The sequence below is a fragment of the Notamacropus eugenii genome, chromosome 5 (genome assembly GCF_028372415.1).
Source record: "Notamacropus eugenii isolate mMacEug1 chromosome 5, mMacEug1.pri_v2, whole genome shotgun sequence".
Lineage (NCBI taxonomy): Eukaryota > Metazoa > Chordata > Mammalia > Diprotodontia > Macropodidae > Notamacropus > Notamacropus eugenii.
Window position 1 is genome coordinate 320226250 of NC_092876.1, and position 18979 is coordinate 320245228.

Consider the following 18979-nt stretch of genomic DNA (forward strand, 5'->3'; position numbering starts at 1 on the left):
TTATCTTTACTCTGGCATCCCCTATTTCAACTTCACCCACTTTTAAACTGAGATAGTGATCCGGCTGGTTGAATTTGAAAGTTCAGTGGATGAACTTTGTTCATTCAGAGTTATCCCATCTCTAGAGAATGGCCCGGTTTTAATTTCTGAAACTGAAAAGAAAAGCCCTCAGGTTTTTTGTCTTAGTCTCTCCAAGAACTCTGGGTATGTTGTGAGAGACTTTTGTCTTTACTGCAGAAGAAGAAATATACTAGTTAGAAATGTAATGTAAATAAGTTCTTTTTAACATCCTTGTAAGGAAAGACAGCTTTCAGGCTAGTTAGTCTCCTCCTAACTGACATTTCAAATCCTAAGAAAATGTGCTCTGGTAAGGTAGCACTTGGTCCCTTTTTTAAATTCAGCTTTTAAAATAATTGCTTATAAAGGATACCAGACAATTTTCCTTTTTTTAAAAAATTTTTTCAGAATAAGTATCATGGAGTCATAATTTGGACTAGATCATATTGAAATTTGTCAGCTATAACTTAAGGCTTAATTTAAAACACCTTTTTCTATGATAAACCTTGTAGAAAAGTAGAAAAGTTCGTGTCAGTTTTTATGTCCATATTTGTGTATGAGTTAATTATTACACTGTATATAATAAAGAAGATATTTAGGTTCCAGAGAAGCTATTTCATTATACTAGGAACAATGTTAAAAGCAGATGGTAAAAGTAATACTTTAGGTTTATGTTTGACTATCTTTTAATGAGTGGGTGGAGATCGCCATATTACTTTAATTGGATAGCTATGAGAGTTAGAGATCCCTTTTAAAAGATTTATTATAAATATTAAGTATCAATACAAACAGTTAAACTTGCTTGCAACTACTTAAATTTAAACATATGAATTTCACTATATAAAATGTTGCATTTAAGTCTGCCAAGAATTCTTAGCCTCTTTCCCATTTGTTTTTCCTTATTATAATAGTGTGTTATTCTATTCTTTTGTTTCTGCTTTTTTTTTCTTGTTTTATCATAAAGGTCCTTCTAGATTCCTTTATATTCGTCATACTATTCCATTCTATCAGTGTGTCAGAATTGATCTAACTGTTCTATTATTGGACATTGGGTGTACGTCCAGTTTTATGGATATCTTTTGCTTATAATTTACCTTCATTTCCTAATGTATAAACCTCTTCCTCTTACATGAGCAAATACAGATTTGAAAAAAAGTAACAGCCACATGTAACGCTAACAGGATACTCAATGCCTATGGCGGCTATGAATATCCCGGTGCAGTTCTGAATTGTGAAATACAACAGACTGTCCACATGGAAGATAGAACCAAAATATTTATTCAGACAGCAGAGAGCCAAATCCATCATGGTAACATAGTATCTGTACACAATAACAATGCAGAGAACAACACCATCCCGAAGCCTTTCCCCTGCTGGGCTTCCCACAAACCAGCTCCATTAAACAAATCGCAAGCAAACTCTCACTTGCAACTAGCCAGCTGACTACTTGCCTGTATCCTTCCTAATTCTGACTGCTCTCTGACTAATTTCCTCTCAGCTCTGCTCTAGCTCCACCTCTTCCTGCTCTTCTCCTTCCTGTTCCATGTGACTTAGACTCATGTGACTCAGACTTCCATGTGACTTAAGCAGGTCACATGGACCTATTAATGGATGGGAAAGATCTTCCCATTAAGAAGCAAAATTATATTAACAGTAAGCAAAAAGTGCATTATCAATACACCAAACTAATCAACATACTAAAAAATGCTTCTGGATTTTTTTGGTTGTTTTTGCAATTGTGAATTATACTGCTTTAAAAATCTTTGAAATAGTAGCTCTTTTTTTTTCCTTTTGGATAACATTCTAAGGGTATGTTCCCAACAATGTCAAAGGATGGATTAAAAGGATATTTTTGTAATTTTTTTAGGATACATTGTCAGGTTACATTCTCAAAAGATTCTGATAATTTATAATTGTACTACTAATAAATGAGTGTATCAATTAATCCATAACCTCACCAATTTAGAGTTTTGTTGTTCTCAATTATTTTTGCCAATTTTGGAGGTATCTCAAAGTTATTCTAATTTCCATCTCTGAGGCTGAGCACTTTTCCAAGTATTAACAATCTGTGTTCATATCCCTTAACTATTTAATGGGGATTGGGAACTGCCTTTGTAAATTTTTTAATAGTTCTTCCTGTATTTTAGACATTTAATTTTTATTTCCTATTTTTAGATTTTTATTATAGTTGTAGAAAATTTTTTTATATTTAGCCATCTTATCCCTACTAGTATCCTCTATTTAAGGAAGGGAAGGGGAGGGAGTCACTTGATCACACAACTGAGATAAGCACTTTGCCCCTTTAAAAAAAAAAATTCAATATTAAAATCCTTTTCTTACACTTAAGTCTCTCATCTCATTTAGCTGGAATTCACTGAGGAATATGCTGTGAGATATAGAAGTTTCCTTCCAGAATGCTAATTGGTCTTTCTAAGTATACCAATTTCTGTTTCCTATATAAAGAAAATATATAATAGTCTTCTATATGTATTTGACTGCCTGATATCTCTGTTCTGTGTCATTGATCTGTTTCTCTGTTTTTTGACAGATAATGTTGATGGTAATGGTTTGTAGTATATTTTAAAGTCTTGGAAGGGTTCCTTATAATCATGTATTGGTCTCTTCTCCCTAAACAACTCTAGACTCTAATTTTGGAAAGTTCTGTTCCAGAGTACCTAGAAGCTAATTTTCTTAGTCCTTTATGGCATTTAATACTCATAAGACTTTAGAATACATAAACCATATTTGTTTGAGGTAAACAAAAAATAAAATTATCAGAAAATATCTTCTATAATTGTATGATAGATATTTATTTTTTATTCTGATAGCATACTGCCAATCTTCAGATCTTATATCTCGTTATCATGCCCTCTTTATGAACTGCTACTTTATACCTTCTTTGCTTGTACATAGATGTAATATTAATGGTGAATGGGGGAAGAGTTAAAGATCTTCCCTGCCCGGTAATAGACCTCAGGTGAAGCCTATTAAGGGAAGCCTGATTAGGAGAGGCTTGTTTTGTAGGGAGGCCCATACCTTTTGTTTCCACTAAGGCACTGGATCACAGGTTTGTGCCTCTGCCTCTGAAAAGTGTATACATACTCTGAGGTGAGGTTTTACTTTGGGGCTTACTCTTTGGAAGAAGGTTCATGTGCCAGATGAGACTCTGGGTAGGTGTTAAGGAGGCCCCTGGCTATGAAAACCCAGATGTTGGTGCTTCTCTCTTTGGTAACTATGTATGTATGTAATAGTCAGACAGTTGGTTCTGTCTGTTGATCTGTGATGTTTGTATTGCTTATGGTTAGACAGTTAAAAGTCCTGTCTTTTGGTCTTTCTGTCTCTGCTTGTATTTACTGTTGTTGAATGTAATTAAAGTAGATTATTGACCCCTCAAAAGTTGCTTTCCTTTTAGAAAAGCAGATCTAGAAACCTGTACAGCAGGCTCTCAAGTGTATGCTTGGGTGCTTACTAATACAATGAATAAATATTTATTCACTTTATTTGCGTAGTAAGTATGTTTCTTTACAGATCCTTACTATTTCTGACTCCTTGTTATTTTTTATATTGTAAACACTTGGATGATAGGAATTGTGTTAAACCTGTTTGGTACAATGGTTAAAATGGTGCTATACTCAAGGAGGCTTTTCTTAGTAAATGAATATTTTTGATGATTACTATAAAAAGCCTTTTTATAGGGAAACTGTTTGAATTGCCGGGGAGAAAATGTTCTTTATTTTTCCTGTGTATTTGGATATAGTGATGGAGTAGAATGAGATTTGTACTCCCTAGTTTTGACAGGTTGTGGGAAAGTATTCTTTTTTCTAGGTAAAATGAAGTTAAGACTTGAAGGTTGCTGCAAAATTGCTTTTAGAAAGTGACAGATCACTATCATGTAAATAATATTCTTCCTTGGTAGGAGAAAAAAGTCAGTTAGCTTTAAACTAGCTAACCCATGACAAGATCCAGTCTTAAAAAGTGAATATTGGTTCAAATAAAGTTTGATTAAACCCAAGTTTTGCATTTTCTTTTAGTGATTTTTAGATTGTTTCATTAATATGAAGGAGATTTTGAAAGCCATTTTAGGTGAGTTTAAAGTTGAAACAAGCATAAAGAAAATATTTAATTCTACAAATAAATTATGGTTATTATATCAATATCAAGTCAAGATATATGCTTGAAAATTTGTATTGAAACTTCAATACTTAGATAATCTGTGGTATCATTGATATAAATTATTCTCTCTACCTATTCAGATTGTAACCCATTCATCATGCCTACTAATCCTGTGCAACTTGTCATCCCATGTATCTTTCCCTGGGGTGCCTAAATCTCCCAAGGTCCATCTTCTAAGAAGTATAAAATGAGATAATATTTGTAAAGTCCTTAGCATTGTGCCTGCTACATAGTAGTGCTGTATAAATGTTAACTATTATTGGCTCTGGACAGTTTGTATGTTGTAGGGGAGCACATGGGCTAATTATCAGTTATACCTTATTCTCTCCCTGAGTGACCAGCTCTTCTCTTTTTCCGTGAATACATTTATCTAACATCTTTTATGTTGTTTTTCCTTTATATCTTCATTTATAATGTGTTACAACCCATTGTGTAACTCTCCTTTGCTCCTTGGGTGACCCTCAACTTTAATTCTGCAGGGCCTATGGAATTCCATGACTCAAAGCAATACAGCATAACCAGAAGAATAGTGTTGTTAAAAAAAAAAAAAGAAAAAGAATCCCCTGTTGAATGTGAGCTCCTTGAGAGTAGGTACAGTTTTTTTGTCTTTGTACCAAGCACAGTGCCTTGCACAGTAAAAATACTTAACAAATGTTTCTTGAATTGATTTGATTAGAAATAGATGAACTTTTGTTTCAGCGAGAATCTTGGCATCATGAAAAGCACTGAAGTCTTTCCAGTCCAATGTCTTCTGCTTGTTCAACTCTGGATCCAATTCATTGTCTGTTTTTTCAATATTTGTTCTAGATCAGCCAACGCATATTTATTTTATTTTATCTTTTAGATTTGTTTATTTATTTTTAGATTTTGGCATTCATTTCCACAAGATTTTGAGTTCCAATTTTTCTCCCCATCTCTTCCCTCTCCACACCCCAAAATACCTTGCATTCTGATTACCCTTCCCTCAATGTACCCTCCCTTCTCTCACACCCCACCCTTCCCTTATCCCCATCTTCTCTCTTTTCTTGTAGGGCAAGATAAATTTCTATACCCCATTACCTGTATTTCTTATTTCTCAGTTATATGCAATAATAATTCTCAACATTTGTTTCTAATACTTGGAATTCCAACTTCTCTCCCTCCTTCCCTACCCATCCCCACTGAGAAGCCAAACAATTCAATACAGGCTATATATGTGTCATTTTGCAAAAGACTTCCATAATAGTCATCTTGTATAAGACTAACTATGTTGCCCTCCATCCTACTCTGTCCCCTCCTATTTTTCTGTTCTCTCATTTGACCTTGTCCCTTCCCAAAAGTGTTTACAGATTTCTCCCATTTGCCCTCCCTTCTATCATCTCCCTCACCCCACTTGTCACCTCCTCCCCTGCTTCCTGTAGCGTAAGATAGATTTTCATACCAAATTTAGTGAGCGTGTTATTCCCCACTTAAGCTGTATGTGAAGAGAGTAAGCTACGCTTTTCCCCTTTTACCTCCTCCCTTTTCTCCTCCATTGAACAAGATTTTTCTTATCTCTTTTATGAGTGATAGCCTGCTGCATTTCATTTCTTCCTTTCTCCTCCCAGTATTTTCCTCTCTCACCACTTAATTTAATTTTATTTTTTTATGGATATCATTTCTTCTGATTCAACTCAACCTGTACTGTGTGTGTGTGTGTGTGTGTGTGTGTGTGTGTGTGTGTATGTATGTGTAAGTGTATAATCTGTCCACCTACCCAAATACTGAGAAAAGTCTCAAGAGTTACAAATATTATCTTTTCATGTAGGAATGTAAACAGTTCAGCTTTAGAAAGTTTTATGATTTCTCTTTCCTGTTTACCTTTTCATGCTTCTCTTGATTCTTGTGTTTGAAAGTCAGATTTTCTTTTCAGCTCTGGTCTTTTCATCAAAAATGCTTGAAAGTCTTCTATATCATTGAATGACTATTTATTTCCTTGAAGTATTATACTCAGTTTTTCTGGGTAGGTGATTCTTGGTTTTAATCCCAGTTCCCTTGACTTATGGAATATCCTATTCCACGCCCTTCGATCCCTTAATGTAGAAGCTGCTAGATCTTGTGTTATCCTTCTTGTATTTCCACAGTACTCAAACTGTTTCTTTCTAGCTGCTTGCAATATTTTCTCCTTGACCTGGTAACTCTGAAATTTGGCTACAATGTTCCTAGGAGTTTCTCTTTTTGTATCTCTTTCAGGAGGTGATCGGTGGATTCTTTCATTATTGATTTTGCCCTCTGGTTCTAGAATATCAGGATGGTTTTCCTTGATAATTTCATGAAAGTTGATATCTAGGCTCTTTACTTGATCATGGCTTTCAGGTAGTCCCATAATTTTTAAATTGTCTCTCCTAGATTTATTTTCCAGGTCAGTTGTTTTTCCAATGAGATATTTCACATTATCTTCCATTTTTTTTCATTCTTTTGGTTTTGTTTTGTGATTTCTTGGTTTCTCATAAAGTCATTGGCCTCCATCTGTTCCATTCTGATTTTTAAAGAACTATTTTGTTCAGTTAGCTTTTGAACCTTCTTTTCCATTTGGCTAATTCTGCTTTTTAAAGCATTCTTCTCCTCATTGGCTTTTTAAACTTCTTTTTCCAATTGAGTTAGCCTATTTTTAAAGGTGTTATTTTCTTCAGCATTTTTTGGGTCTCCTTTAGCAAGTTGTTGTCTCGCTTTTCATAATTTTCTTGCATCTCTCTCTCTTCCCAATTTTTCCTCCACCTCTCTAACTTGATTTTCAAAATCCTTTCTGAGCTCTTCCATGGCCTGAGACCACTGAATATTTATTTTGGTTGTTTGGGATACAGAAGCCTTGACTTTTATGTCTTTCCCTGATGGTAATCATTGGTCTTCCTCATCTGAAAGGATGGGAGAAGATATCTGTTTACCAGGAAAGTAACCTTCTATAGGTTTATTTTTTTGCCTTTTTTGGGCATTTTCCCAACCAGTTACTTGACTTTTGGGTCCTTTGTCAAGAGTAGGGTATACTCTGAGGATCTGTAAGATCTCAGTTCCTTCAGGGTGGCCCAATCAAGCTTGTACACTGGTCTGGGAACAACCAAAAACTTTTGTGCCCAGAATCTGCAAATAGTAGAGTTTCTTCTCCACAACCACCTTGCCTGCAGTTTCACCAAGCCAGCACTGCGGGGCTGAGATTCAGATGAGCTGCTCAATTCCCCCAAGAGGTTTAGGAGGGGGCAGGGCCACCACTCAGGGCTGAGATTCAGATGAACTGCTCAATTCCCCTAGGAGGTTTAAGTGGGGACAGGGCTGCCACACAGGGCTCAGTTCCCCCAGGGATTTTATGATGAGGCCTGGATGCGGGCTGCTGCCTGCCTTGGGAGCCCCTGCCTCTGCTGCTGCTGCCTGAGGAGCTATGGGGACACCCTGCTTTCTTTTCCCTTTCACTGACCTTTGGCACCTGTGGGTTGAGGGATCTGTGCTGCTGCAGAGGATTCTATCCCTGAAGGCTGCACGGTTCTGCTCCTCCCAGTGCTGTGCGGCCAAGGCTGGGCTGGGTTCTGCTCCACGTCCAGTGCGACAGACCTTTCCTGTCAGCCTTTCAGGTCACCCTGGACTAGAAATCTCCTCCACTCTGTTGTTCTGTGGCTTCTGCTGCTCTTGAATTTGTTGAGAGTCTTTCTTTGCAGGTATTTTATGGGCTGTGGGGAAAGAGCTAGTGTATATGCATCTTTCTACCCCACCATCTTAGCTCCACCCTGCCATTGTTCACTCTTTAACCTATTCCTGATGACAGTAAGATTCCAGCACTACCTGTTCTCCCCCCACCAGCTTCTTCTGTGTCAGTTTTTTTCTTTTATGCCTCATTTGTATGAGATAATTGCTCCTTTTTATCCCTCCCTACACAGTTTTATTTTTTTACAATCATACCATCATACTCAGCACAGCCCATGCCTTTTTCAAACTGCCCAAATAGTGATTACAATCATAAGAGTGATGCTAATATTTTTACATATAGAAAATAAGCATTTTTACCTTATTGAGTCCCTTATAATTGTTCTTTAATGTTTACCTTATATTTGTCTTGGATGTCATATGTTGAAATTTTCCTTAAGTTCTTGGATTTTGTCACAAAAACCTGAAAGTCTTTGAGTTTGTGAAATGTTTATTTTTTTTCCATTCAGGATTCTACTTAATTTTGCTGGGTAAGTTATCCTTGGTTATAACCCCATGACCCCTTGCTCTGTAGAATATAGTTTTTCAAGACCTACAGTCCTGTATTAGCTGCTAGGTTTTTTATAATCCTTATTATAACTCCATATTTGAATAGTTTTTACCTTGTTGCTTCCGGTATTTTCTCCTTAGCCTGGGAGCTTTGAAACTTGGCTATGATATTCCTGTGTTTTCTTCCTGGGATCTCTTTCAGGTAGCGATTGGTAGATTTTTTTTTTTTTCCCTCTTTCTACTTTGCCCTCTTGTTCTAGAATTTAAGAGCAATTTTTTTGTGATAATTTCTTGTAATCTTTTTTTTGAAGATTTTTTTTAATCATAATTTTCAGGTAGTCTGACTATTCTCTTTGATTTGTTCTCCAGATCACTTGTTTTTCTGATGAGGTGTGTCACTTTCTCTTCTATTTTTCATTCTTTTATTTTGTCTTATGATTTCTTGGTGTCTTAAAATGTCATTAGCTTCTCCTTGCCCAATTCTAGTTTTCAAGGAATTATTTTCTTCCTTAAATTTTTGATTCTCTATTTCCAGTTGGTTGACTTCCTTTTTTATAGTTTTCTTCATTTTCTTGAATTGCTTTTATTTTTCTCTCATTTTTCCTTGATCTCTCTTATTTGACTTTTTTTTAAAGTCCTTTTTTAAGTTCTTCCAAGAACTCTTTTTGTGCATGGGACATTTGATGTTTCTCATTGAAAAAGAAGTGGCTTTCTAAGCTCCATTATCATCCTCTGAATTTGAAACCAGATCTTCTCTATCCCCATAGTGGCTCTCTATGGTTGGGTTCTTTCTCCTTTGCTCATTTTTCTTTCTTTATTTTTTGTTTTATTTTGTATTTAGCAGCTATTAGTGTAATCAAATTGTAGTCCCAAGATATGGAGAGTGATACCCTAAGCTTCAGGTCCTTACTGTTATCTTCTCAAAAAGCTTGGGCTTTCCTCCCCATTCCTAAGCCACAGCTGGGGCCCCCAGCCACACTGTCCTGCACATGCTCTTGCTCCCTGTGGTCACTTGGATGGCTACAAACTACAGCTGTCCCCTCTGCCTTGGAACTGAAACCAGGAACTCTGTTCTCTTCTAAGTGCCCACATGCCCACAGCCAACAGGGTCCCCGCCCCTCAGTGGCTGCCCAACCCAGGCTAGCACAGCTGTGCTTGATGTCCCTCAGCAGTAGAAAGTCCTTCAGTCTTTTCCTACTCAGCCGTCAGACCCAGACATTTCTAAGATGGAGGCTGCCTCTCAACTCAGCTGTCCCCAGGGCTTGTTTCTTGATTCTGTAGGGTAGGTTTGAAGGTGTTTACACTTACCCCCACCACTGAAGGCGTGGCCTTTCCTGGGGTCTTCTCAAATTGTCTTAGGAGGACAACTGCTTTACCCCATGTTTATTTCTGATGCTCTGAGGTAATGTTCTGGTTTTTTTTGTGGAAGAAATTTGGAGAACTGAAAGTTTTCTGACTTACTCTATGTTCTTACCAGAGTACTCTGAGTTACTAAAATTTAAAAATATATCTTGATTCAGTTTTGAGAGGCTTATAGGTTGTGTTTTTTTTAAATAAAGGGTTAATACTCCATCATCTTCCACAAGGACATTTGCTGTAATTATTTTCATGGTGGTATTCTTGCAAGTATTTAATCATGAATCTTGCAAAACAAGATGATCAAATGTCCTATGAAATGATGTTTCTTGTTTCTTTTTGTTCCATGATAAAACCAACTAGGTCAACTCCCTTATTTCTCTTTTCAGGGAGAACCTATGAACTCTCCTTCCTTTTGGATGCAAATTCCTTTTCTGGATTCATTTATAGCAAGAATATCATGATTTATATCATCTAGTTCCTGATGTGGGATGCCTAGTCTTTGGTTATTAGACAGTCATCTGACAGTGTCTAAGTTAATATTTATAAATGGCATAAAAACTCAGATTTTTAATGTCATGCATCCTCTTTCCCCACTGCTTTGTCACCCTCATTGCAAAAACAGAAGGGGGTGGAATAAGACCAAGTATTTTTGAGGTTTTTAAACCATAAGGTTTTATAGGTTGCCATGACCAAAGAATTTATGAATATGAACCTTTCTGTACTTAGATAGGTCTTGGAAAAACAGATTTGATTTTTTGCTTATATCTGATTACATACACACATACCTACTCACATGAATACATACATATGTATATGTATGTGTGTTTATACATACATATCTGTTATAGTATGTATATTATATATATAAATATACATTTTTATATGTACTTTTTATTAGAATATATAAGCTTATTGTGAGTAGAGATCTTTTTATTCCTTCTATATGTATTCTGCAGTGCCTAGTATGGTGTGTGGCATATAGTAGGTCCTTGATAAGTACTTGCTGATTTATTGGATCATATTTAAAGCATCTTCCAGCATGGTAGAAGCTGTTAGAGACTGCCTTCTGTTGGTGTTACCTGGTGTTCACAATGAGGCATTAAAGTAAGATTTTTAAAATGTGAAGCAAAATACTGACTGGAAGAGTTTCCATATTGTACATACTATAGTATTACATTCCAAGAAATTTAAGAAACTCAGATGTTTATCTTGTCTTAGGTCTCCCAGCAAATTCAGTACACAGCGCCATTACTGGAATTGAATGTTTCTTATCCTTTATCTCATGTTTCTACTTGACAATGTTTTTGAATATCTGGAGCTTTTTAAACTTTCTTTTTTAATGGACTTTTCGACTGACTTCAGACATTTCTACTCTTCTCTTATTCCAAACTTTGTAAACAGTTACTGAGTCATTCATTGGTTTCATTTACTTGCATTAGAATCTGAATTAGGAAACTATCAACTTTGTTAATTGTTTTGCTTTCTTTATTACTATAGTTTTGCTGGTTGATTTTAAAGATTTTTTTCCCCTCCTTTTGACATTTCCTGCTTTTCTCCCAGTGAATTTTTAGCAGAAGACAGTCAAGAGAAATTTTGGAATTTTGTAGAAGCCAGTGAAAATATTGGATCAACGAATCATGATGGTAAAATTGCAGTAAATACTGCTTTGACTTTTTTTTTTTGTCTGTTCTTTCTCTTTATACTGTGATTTCCTTTGTTGTATATGAAGTGTAGAAGGTAAAAAAAATTTTTTGTTGTTAAATGACTTAAGTTGAGAAGTAGTAGAGTTAGGACAGAGTAATAATAGGTTAGATACAATTCTTAGCAATTGTGTTAGAAGTGATTTCTTTGTCTTAGTACTTTTGTCCTGAATGGCTAAAGCAAAAAAAAAAAGTTTAAATATTTTCTGATGATGAAATTTATTGTAGGTTATTTCAGTAAATAACAAATTTTGACTTGAACATGATTCAGCCTTTGGTCTAGGAAATATAGTAAGAGAAAACTCATCTTAATTTGTGAACTAATTGTTTAGTTGATCACTTATCACCATTGTGCTCATTATTAATGTTATGCATAATGTGTTCCATTATGTATACTTATGAATATAAGTATTCTTTCTACCAGCTAAAAAGCTCATCAAGAACTTGAGTGGCAGAATACCAAATTCAGCTCTGAAAAGATATGGTCTAAACTTTAACAGTCTTTAGGGATATTAAAATGTTTGAAATATGTATCTTCAGATTTTACTTTTATAACTTAGAACGAGCTAGAATTGTTTTGAATTCTCAAAAATCAGTTTGCTTTTTATTGGGCCAAATTTATATAATTGTGCTTCGTAATGAAATTTAAAGTGAGTTGTGTTATAATTAATAACTATAATATGTCTATATTACTCATGGCACTTTTGGCTGATAGAAGCTGGTTATAGAAATGTTTCATTTCCTTGAACGAAGCAGGAAAACTTTTTAAAAATAAAAGAATAGCTCTTATTTATCAAATGCTGAGGTCTTCTTTTTCTTTTGATGTTTCTTATTTCTTTTTATTTAATATTTTGTTTTTCCCCAATTACATATAAAAACAATTTTCAACAAAATTGTTTTTAAAATTTTGAGTTCCAAATCCTTTTGCTCCATCTCTACCCCCTTCATTGAGAAGGTGAATAATTTGATATCGGTTATACATGTGTAGTCATACCAGACATTTCCATATTAGTCATGTTGTAAATTGCCTTAATTTCCATTGCAAAACTTTCTCCAAAACTTTAAAAATAGCCATTACTCTTGTACTTTTTCCCTTTCATTCATTATATCTACTTTCTTTCTTCCACTGTCTACTAAGAACTTTCTCAGAATAGAGGCCATTTTCTATGAGCTCCTTCTTCCTTTCTCTACATCTCTTAGACCTGATTAATCTCCTAGTCTCTCTTCCTTTGCCTCCTTAAAGAGGTGATCTTTCTTCCTCCCAAGGATAGCTGCTCTTCATGTTACCTTGATTCCATCCATTTCCCTTTTCTTCATTACGGTAACCCACAATTTTTCCCCCTCTTTACTCTTCACTCTTTTCCTGTTGCCTAGGAATCCACCCAAACCTCATTCCTGGAGAAAAAAAAATGTCTATACCTTCAAACTGTCATCTCATATAGGTCTTCTCTTTCACAATCAAACTACTAGCAAAAGCTGTCTATACATGTTTCTTCCATGAACTTCTTTGCAGACCTTGTCTGTTAACTGAAAAGTTTCTCTTCAAGGTTTTTGATGCTTTATTAATGACCACATCTGTTTTCCTTTTCTCAGTCCTTCTCCTCTTGACCTTTCTGCTGCCTTTGACTTTGCCTGTGGAACCCTTTCTTCCTGGACACTTTCTCCTCCGTGGGTTTTTATGACTGCTGTCTCTTGATTTTCCTCCTACATGTTTGGCTCTGGCTTCTAGATTTTCATCCATGTCATGCTTCGTAACTGTGAGCTCTGTCTTGAGCTCTTTTCTTTTCTTCTTCATATAGTGACATCAGCTGTCATGGCTGTATGATTATTGTGTCTATGCAGATGACTTTCATCTTTATATTCAGCTCTAGTCTCCCTCTGTAGCTTTGGTCACACTTTGTTTTTTTTCTGTTTCTGTACTACCATCTTTCCAATAACCCAGTACTAGTATTGTCTTTGACCCCTTACATCACATAGACAACTAGTTTGCCAGATCTTGTCTTTTCTCTCTATTCCTGTGATCACTCTCTTAGTTTGAGCCTTCATCACTTCTTACCTAGACTGTTTCCATAGCTTCATATCCTCTTAAGTCAAGTCTCTCCCCTTTTCAGTCTGTCCTTCATACAATTGCCAAAGTGATTTTCTTGTTCTAAGTTTGACCCTACCAGTCCTTTACTAAATGCTCCCTATTATCTCCTTGTTGTTCCTTTGATTAAATATAAACTTGTGTTTGGCATTCAAACTTCTTCATTACCTGGTCCCAACATATCTTTATAGTTGTGTGTTACTTGTCTTCCTTCATATTACCATCCAGTCAGGCTGGCATTCTTGCTGTTCCTTTTGAAGATACCCTTTCTCTTGTCTCTATGCTTTTGCATTGGCTCTGCCCTATGCCTGGAATATGTTTCCTCCTCATTTCAGCTTCTTGGAAAACCTTGTTTATTTCAAGAATTAGCTTAAGTACCACTTTCTACATGAAGCTTTTCTTTTATTACCTCAGATGCCAGTGCTATTGCCCAAAGTTACCTTGAATTTATTTTGTATCATTTTATGCCCTTATTTACTTATACATTTCCTCTGATGGAATATGAGCTTCCTGAGAACAGGGATTGATTCCTTTTTGTCTTTGTTTCCTCAGAACCTTGCATAGTACCTTGCACATAGTAGGCACTTATTAGATTCTTATTGAGCAACATAGTAGGTGCTTAATAAATGCTTGTGGGTTGATTAGATAGCATAGTCCTAATATCACAATCCTGGGATAACTTAGATATTTTGTTTTTTAAAATAATTTTTAGGTATAGTAATTGAATTGATCATTTGTAATCATGTATAATTTTTGATTCTTTGTTTTCTTCTTTGACAGGTACTGATTATTCCTATTATCATGAACTGTTGAAGACAGCATTTCATTATCTGTCACCTCTTCAGCAGAACTTGCTGAAATTTTCTCTGTCTCTTCGCTCCTATTCAGCTACCGTTCAAGCCTTCCAACAGGTTAGTACATACCAGTACCTTTATAGAACAATTATTCCAGCAGAATCATGATATCATCAATCTGAACATTGAGTAGATGTTAATTGGTTAATCTATACATTGACGACATACAAAATGCCTGCTTGGGATCTCTTGTTTAAACTAACTTCTTGTTTGTATATAATGACCCTTATTTGTAGTTGTTAAATCGTAAATTCTGTTTGGGAATTCTGTCTCACCCATTTTGGATGAAAAAAGCAGAATATATTTCACCTAAATTATCCCTATTCCAAAATGCCACACTCCTAAATTTCTAAGACAAATAGCTTTGTGAATGTGCCATTCCTTTGCTCACTTCCCTTTATTTCTGTTTAGCTATGTCATTTTTTGGTAAACAGATTAATTTACAGAAGTATAAGGGATCTCATAATACCTTTTCCTTTTCCTATCTCATTACATCCAAGTATGTGAACCCACATTTAATTAAACTTGCAGACATGATATCTCATTAAACCCTTATATTTATGTCTGTCATTATACATCCATTGAATTTGTGCATCTTGTTTTGTCTTTCTCTTAGAACATTTCATTATACTCTTTACATAATTAAACCTTTTCCACTTACCCTTCTTTTGGTCCCTTTTCTGCTTGCCACAGCTCATTTTTTTAGGACATTTATCATTCTTTCCATTTGCATTCATATTACATTTCATGGCTCATTTACCTAAAGTGAATTGCCTGTACCTTCGAAGTTAAAATTGATGTTTTTAACATTTTCAAGTTAGACTCCATTTTGCAGATATCTTGTTACTGTTTGAGACATTGAATCAGAGTCATAGAATGTTAGAACTGGAAGAGACTTTCAAAATAATATACCCTAATCCCCTCATTTTGCAAATGAAGAAACAGTTTTAGAAAGATAGCACCTTTGAATTTAAATAATGGGGTTGGGTGTTTGGAAGAAGTAGGATTGCATCCATAGTTGGACTATTTTATTTTTTCTCTTTGGCTAGAAATTACTTTTAAAAATTACTCTTATTTTACCTGGCAGATAGCAGCTGATGAACCTCCACCAAAAGGTTGTCACTCATTCTTTTCAGTGCATGGAGAGACAGCTTGTGATTTTGACACACTTGGAGCACTTTTACAGACAGCATCTAAAAGGTAGAGTGTGTGTCTCTAAAATTTTCCTATCAATAACATGTAATCTTAGGACCATAGATCATAGATTTTAGAGCTGAAAAGAACCTTGGAGACCAAGTCCAAACCTCTCCCTTTATAGGTGAAGAAACTGAGACACAGAGAGGTTTAATTGAAATCCAGGTCTTCCTGATTTCAAGTGCAGTGTCTTACTCATTACACCAAGTGGCATTCTCATATGTGTTATGTGTTATTTTTATTTTAAAATTTATTCTTTTTTATTTAATGTCTCTAGTATTCATTGACCATTACACTATTATTTGTATCTTAGGACTATGTACGAAGTTTGTTTATTAACTTCATTTGAAAAATTTGCATTTTTTAAGAAGCACTACAAATTGGGGATGTTTGTGATAATATTCTATAAAAATCTAGTTTTCAAACAATTAAGACTATTTAAATAATTTAAATTAAATCTAGATAATTTAAATTAAATAATTCAAATTTTATTAGAATATTATGTCAGTAATTAAAAAATTATTTTTCCCACAGTTAGGTTATTTGTGAAAGCTAAATTGGAGGTAGATATTTTACTATGTCTCTGGGGCATCGAGTTCCCTTATCTTCTGCTAGTTTTTAATTGTAATCTTATTCACTTATGGTGTTATGTTTATTATATATGCCTTAGGTATTGAAATGTCAAAATGGGTATTGGCTGCATATTAATGAAATGTTGAGACAGTTCTCTCAAATTGTTCATATGTTCAGTAATAGAAATTCATTATTTTGTTTGACTTTAATATTTTTTAAAATATGAGCGGTAACTTTGATTTCATTCTTTGTTTGGAGCTAGATTATATCGTTGACAGTCTTAGAAAACTTGCCTAATCTTCCTGGGACCTAGTTTCCTTATTTTTAAAATGAGAGAGTCTCCATTTCCTCTGTAGTATCCTCATCCATGCCCTCTTCTGGTTTTTGAGAGTCCTGCAGGACTCTGTCCTAGGGGTCTCTTTTCTCCTTCCCATATACTCTCTAAATTCCTCAGCTTTCATGGATTCAGCCATGCTCTCTTTGCAGAAGGTTCCTAAATTTATACATTTAGTCCTGTCTTCTCTCTTCTGTTACAGTCTTGCATCATCACCAACTATTAAGCATTGACCTATTGGACATCTCCCACTGTATATTCTATAGACATCTCAACCTCAACAGAACTCATATTTCCTTTTTAAAATTAAAAAAAATTTATTTACTCTGATCAGTCAAAATTTTCCTTTTCACCCTCCTGTCCCCATTCTAACCTCCTGTCAAGAACAGGAGAAAAACAAAACCCTTTACTAACACATTAATAGAATTCATTACATTTCTCCCCAGATTTGTCACCTTTTCAAACATTCTTTTTTCTGTCCAGACTCCCACCATCTTTCAGATGACCCAGGTTTGCTTCTTTGTAGTCATCTTTGTCTATTTTTTTCTTCCTCACATCTTATATCCAGTCAGTTGCTAAGTCTTGTGGCCTTTAACTTTACAACATCTCTCAAATTCTTCCCCTTCTCTCACCTTCACAATCATCTCCCTAGTTCATGCTTTTATCACTTCTGTCTCCTTATTGATGTCCCTGTTCCTAATCAGTCATCCTCACAGTTGCCATATTGACGTCTCTAAACTACAGGCCTGACATGTCCCTTACTGGCCTGCTTAAGAACTATAAATATCTACTTGTTGCCTCCAGGACAAAATAGGATTTTTTTTCTGTTTGGCATTTAAAGCCCTCACAATTTGGCTCTACCTTACCTTTATAGACTTGTTTACAGATTACTCTCCTTCATACTAGTTCTCACCAAATGGTCTGTTTGTTTTCCTTTGTTCTTGTCAGTCAGCAAGCATTTCTTAAGCACCAGGTGTGCTAGCTGCTGGGGGTAAAAAGGTAAAAACAAAATAGTCCTTTCCCTCAAAGAGCATATCTAGCAAGGGGAAAAACCGTATTTTGACATGTACAAAATAGATAGCAGGTAATTATCAGGGAAAGGCACTTGCACAAGCTGGGAGAAAAGAAAAGGTTTAGTGTAGAAGGTGTGGCCAGAACTGAACCTTGAAGGAAAGGATTCTGGGAGGTATAAGTGAGGAAGGCGTACATTCTGGGGATGGGCACCATCCAGTACAATAATATGTAATGGAACCAGGTTGTAACGGGCTATAAATACCAAATAGGGGAGTTTCATATTTGATTTATCAGTTAATAGGAAACCACTGGCGTTTATTGAATATGGGGGATTTACCTGGTCAGACCTATGCTTTAGGAAAGTCACTTTGATAGCTATAAAATGTTTGAAGGTCTGTTATGTGGAAGTTTGTCCTCTTGAGTCACAGAATTCAGAATCAGGAGCAATGGAGTTTGCAAAGAGTTAAATTTAGGCTTGAGATATTAGGATAAACTTCCTAATAATTGCATCTTTCCAAACGTGGAATGGGCTGCCCCAGGAGGTGGTGGATTCCCCTTCCTTTGGGGTCTTCAAACAGAGGTTTGATGACCACTTGTCAGTTATTGTAGTAGAGATTCATTTGGTATATAAATTGGACTAGAATATAATAATAACCAGCATTTATATAGTGCTTACTGTGTGCCAGGCACTTTACAGTTAGTTTTAGCACACTTAGCACACTTTGCCATTGTTATCTCATTTGTTCTTCACAGCAACTCTGGGAGGTAGGTATATTATTCTGTCCATTTTACAGCTGAAGAAATTGAGGCAAACACAGGTTAAGTGTTTGAGGCCAGATTTGAGTTTGGGTCTTTCTGATGGCAGACCCTAGCGTTCTATCCACCAAGCTGCTTGCAGTGACAACTCTGAGGTCTGTTTCATTTCTTACATTCTGTGATTTTTTTGAAGTCATATGGGCTTTATGTCACATGTAAGCCTAGTTAATATTCATAAATACTGTCAACATCATACAATATATATAAACAAAAAAACCCAAATGATTATAGCAGCAGATGTAGGAAAGGCAGTGATAATAATGCAACAGTCATTCATGATAAAAACAAACACTAGAAGGAGTAGAAAGAGGGATTTTTTTTCTCATGCTCTTGGTATTAAAATACTTAAAGTCAATAATAGTAATTAAACTCTTTTGCAGAAATGGAGTTGATTTGAATTGTCTTATCACAACTTTTGATGTTTATTCCCAGACCCAAACCAAATTTGTTCAAAGGGGATCACAGATATCCGTCCTTAAATCCTGGAAGCCCGGTGGTGATATTCTACTCAGAGATTGGCTCTAAAGAATTTTATAATTTCCACCATCAACTTGTAGCAAAAAGCAGTGCAGGGAAAATCAATTATGTTCTCAGACACTATGTATCAGTAAGTATTGTT

General features: G+C 35.4%; 1 protein-coding gene across 3 annotated transcripts in view; it reads left to right on the plus strand.

The window, feature by feature from the left end:
* UGGT1 (UDP-glucose glycoprotein glucosyltransferase 1) overlaps positions 1-18979 on the plus strand; it is a 100915-nt gene that overhangs the window by 15891 nt on the left and 66045 nt on the right. For all 3 annotated transcript variants that reach the window (XM_072613481.1, XM_072613479.1, XM_072613480.1), the window contains exons 3-6: positions 11350-11432; positions 14356-14486; positions 15517-15629; positions 18793-18967. In XM_072613481.1, coding sequence (XP_072469582.1) covers positions 11350-11432; positions 14356-14486; positions 15517-15629; positions 18793-18967 — 502 coding nt within the window. The remainder of the gene's footprint in view (positions 1-11349; positions 11433-14355; positions 14487-15516; positions 15630-18792; positions 18968-18979) is intronic.